The sequence below is a fragment of the Salvelinus sp. IW2-2015 genome, linkage group LG9 (genome assembly GCF_002910315.2).
Source record: "Salvelinus sp. IW2-2015 linkage group LG9, ASM291031v2, whole genome shotgun sequence".
Lineage (NCBI taxonomy): Eukaryota > Metazoa > Chordata > Actinopteri > Salmoniformes > Salmonidae > Salvelinus > Salvelinus sp. IW2-2015.
In genome coordinates, this window is record NC_036849.1 from 25676407 (window position 1) to 25680523 (window position 4117).

The 4117-nt window shown below is 48.1% G+C and overlaps 1 protein-coding gene across 1 annotated transcript in view; it reads right to left on the reverse strand.

Annotated features, from left to right (window-relative positions):
• Positions 1-3109, reverse strand: part of ush2a (Usher syndrome 2A (autosomal recessive, mild)) — a 43866-nt gene extending 40757 nt beyond the window's left edge. Inside the window, exons 1-2 of the mRNA XM_023995017.2 lie at positions 2899-3109; positions 2666-2802 (exon numbers count right to left, since the gene is read on the reverse strand). Of these exons, the coding sequence (XP_023850785.1) occupies positions 2666-2802; positions 2899-3109 (348 nt within the window). The remainder of the gene's footprint in view (positions 1-2665; positions 2803-2898) is intronic.
• Between the last annotated feature and the right edge of the window lie 1008 nt (positions 3110-4117).

The following is a 4117-nucleotide window of genomic DNA, read 5'->3' on the forward strand; positions in this document are numbered from 1 at the left end:
CACCGCACGCACGCACGCAGCACGCACGCACGCAACGCACGAGCACGCACACACACACACACACACACACACACACACAACACACACACACCACACACACACACACACACACACACACACACACACCACACAACACACACACACACACACACACACACACACCACACACACACACACACAGAGTGCTAGACAGTGGCAGTAGCTGCATCAGATTAATGCAGTGTCAGGTTGTGTTTGGGTGAGGGCGTGCGAGCAGCAACCAGATGGTCCCGGGGCTGATGACTGTCAGGGGTCCTGATCTGATCAATCGCATGTATTAATACATCTCCCTTCACCAGGGGCCCCAAGGGCCCTACACACAACATCTGGAGAGGAGGGAGGAAGGAGGGAGGCGAAAGAGGAGTAGAGGGGTATTGTGTAGGAATGTATATGTCTAGTATTAATACATCTGACTTCATCAGGGGTCCAGGGACCACAACACAACATCAGGATGAAGAGGGAAAAGGAGACGAGAGAGGGAGGAGGAAGAGAGGGAGTGAGGAAGGAGAGAGGGAAAATAAAAAGGAGGGAGGATAGTGTGACTAAATTAAGTGGAGAGTAGAGAAGAGAGAGGGAGAGAATGATGAGAAAAAGAGGAGAGCTAGTGGGAGAATACAGTAAGGAGAGAAAGAGGGAGAGCTAGTGGGAGGATACAGCAAGGAGAGAAAGAGGGAGAGCTAGTGGGAGGATACAGCAAGGAGAGAAAGAGGGAGAGCTAGTGGGAGGATACAGCAAGGAGAGAAAGAGGGAGAGCTAGTGGGAGGATACAGCAAGGAGAGAAAGAGGGAGAGCTAGTGGAGGATACAGCAAGGAGAGAAAGAGGGAGAGCTAGTGGGAGGAAACAGCAAGGAGAGAAAGAGGGAGAGCTAGTGGGAGGATACAGCAAGGAGAGAAAGAGGGAGAGCTAGTGGGAGGATACAGCAAGGAGAGAAAGAGGGAGAGCTAGTGGAGGATACAGCAAGGAGAGAAAGAGGGAGAGCTAGTGGGAGGATACAGCAAGGAGAGAAAGAGGGAGAGCTAGAGGGAGGATACAGCAAGGAGAGAAGAGGGAGAGCTAGGGGAGGATACAGCAAGGAGAAAGAGGAGAGTAGAGGGGATACAGCAAGGAGAGAAAGAGGGAGCTAGTGGGAGGATACAGCAAGGAGAGAAAGAGGAGAGCTAGAGGGAGGATACAGCAAGGAGAGAAAGATATAGCAAAGAGAGAAAGAGGCTGATCTGGAATAGAGTGAGGAGTAAATAGGTGTTACGTTAGCATCTCTAGATTGGTGTGCAGTATATGTGTGTGTGGTGTGTGTATGTGTAACCGCGGTCTGCCAGGCGGGCGCAGGGTTCTGGCGGGCAGACCGCCTGCGTTCTGTACCCTCATTCTATCCGATCGCCATGACGACCCCATTAATCATCCACACTGCACGGAGAGGTGCTCCCAGCCCAGTCAGAGATCAATACACACACACATACAGGCTTATTGCTTATATTCGTGGTTGATCTCCTCTCAGTAGTGGACATTAGTGAGGAGAACATCAAACCATCTGCTCTGAAGGCTGTCAGACTAGAGAGGAGAAAACTACGCCAGACTACACATTAGATACACTGCTGAGTAACTGCCAACTTCTCTCCCATAAACCTAAGAACTTCACCAATCCGTTTTTTCCACATAAAGACAGACTTGCACTGTTTTTAGACAAAAAACATTAATGTTTAACTAATTTAAATAGGTTGGTGAGTTCTTTATGCTAATTGAAGAGAGAAAGGGAAGATGAGGAGAGAGGAGGAGAAAGAGGAGAGAGATGGAGAGATGGAGAGAGATGGAGAGAGGAGAGAGAGATGGGAGAGAGAGGGAGAAGAGGAGGAGAGAGGAGAAGAGAGATGGAGAGAGGCAGAGAGGAGGAGAGAGATGGAGAGAGTAGGAGAGAGTAGGAGAGAGATGGAGAGAGAGGGATAGAGGGGAGAGCGATGAGAGAGAGGGAGAGAGGAGGAGAGAGGGAGAGAGGCAGGAGAGAGATGGAGAGAGACGGAGAGAGGAGGAGAGAGATGGAGAGAGGAGGAGTAGAGATGGAGAGAGGCGGAGAGAGAGGGAGAGAGATGGAAGAGAGATGGAGAGAGATCCACAAAGAATTCGAAAACAAATCCAATTTTGATAAACTCCCATATTTACTGGGTGAAATACCACAGTGTGCATCAACAGCAGAGATGAACAAAAACATTAATGTTTAACTAATTTAATGAGCTTTGAGCGGTGGCGTGGTGTGCTGAGGGGATGATATCACAGAGAGGCGTTGGCATGGCGATCTACTGATGTCAGGCTGTTTACTGAGCTGCCAGGTTACATTTAGTCTGGCTGACAGGCAGCAGGGGAGGATCTGTGTGTGTGTGTGTTTGTGTGTGTGTGTGTTTGTGAAAGGCACATTTAGAGGTATTCTCCAAGTGGGAGTGGTGGAGCAGACTTGGCGTGGAGGTGGAGGATTGTGGGAAGGGCCCTGGAGGACAGGAGCCCCTGGCTGTGTGTGTGTGCCTGCAGGCCCCTTCACTGGCAAACAGATGYCACCAGCACCACAGGCTGTGATCAACACATACACGCAATGATAATACAGACACGCATGCATATCGTGTGTGTGTATTGTCTTACCGGTACCGTCAACGCAGTAATAGTAGAGGTGTTGAGTGTGGGGTCTGTGTGCTGTTTTCTGTACACCAGGCGATACTGTGAAATCCTTCCATTGGGTTGTCCAGGCTGTGTCCAGTTCAACTGTACTGAGTACGCACCTGCCAACACATAAACAGATATCACACACAGTGAGAATAACATAGGAAGTCAAACATCACCTTTTATTCCCTCCCTCTCGTTCATCTCTCACTCACTTGTCGGTGTGACAATAGGAGGAGCAATGTCCTCTGGACCCGCCTCCATGGTGACAGCTGAAGCCCATTGGCTGCGAGCAGAGCCGCGGGAGTTGTGGGCATGTACACTGTACTGGTATTGTCTGAAGGGCTTGAGGGRGTCGCTGGCGTCGATAAACTCTAGCGGCCCATTGGACCAGATAAACACCAACAGCTCCTCCTGCGTCCCCATTGGTCGCCTGGCAGGAAACAGGAAGAGCAAGTGAGTTATGCTAACTAACCCTGAGGATGATCTTTAAGCCTTAGTTACAACTTGAGTGACAGATAGAGAGAGAAATAGAGAGCAATAGGAGAAGYGTTAAAAGATGGCAATGAAAAGAGGAGAGAGAGAGGGGAGGAGCAGGAGTGAAAAGGGGCAAGGGGATGAGGATGGTAGTCTCTAATCATTCCAACTGCATCAACTGCATGTGTCTTGGTTCACAATGTACACCTAAACTACAGCTGGACTTGATGACATAGCTCAAAACACCCCTCTACCCCTTCCTTCAGCTCTCACACATTTAACCAACTGTGTGTCTCCATCAGAAACCTCTGGATCTCAGAATCACAGATCCACTGAAGTCCCCAAAGTCTATAGCAAGGCCCTCTATACATACTGTATTAAGTGAGAGAGTCAGACAGTGTGTGTTTGGTCATGCTGAGCATGATCTGAATGCTCAACTGTACTCCTTCCTCTGGGATTAACTTCTCCTACTGAATTTGAGTAACTCCAATTTTGGTTTACCAAAGTCTGACTCCTTGTGTGGATGTGAAGTTAGGATTCTTCCCTCAGCCTGTATGCTAATGATGTTTCCACAGGACTTATCAAGGCTTAGATACTCTCTGACCCTGCATACAGATACCCGGTTGTGTTAGCCGCCTGGAATACGTACACTGCCGTTCAAAAGTTTGGGGTCACTTAGAAATGTCATTGTTTTTGAAAGAAAAGCACATTGGTCCATTAAAAATAACATCAAAATGATCAGATATACAGCGTTACATTGTTAATGTTGTAAATGACTATTGTAGCTGGAAAGGGCTGATTTTGAATGGAATATCTACATAGGCGTACAGAGGCCCATTATCAGCAACCATCACTCCTGTGTTCCAAATGCACGTTGTGTTAGCTAACTCAATTTTATAATTTTAAAAGGCTAATTTATCATTAGAAAACACTTTTGCAATGATGTTAGCACAGCTG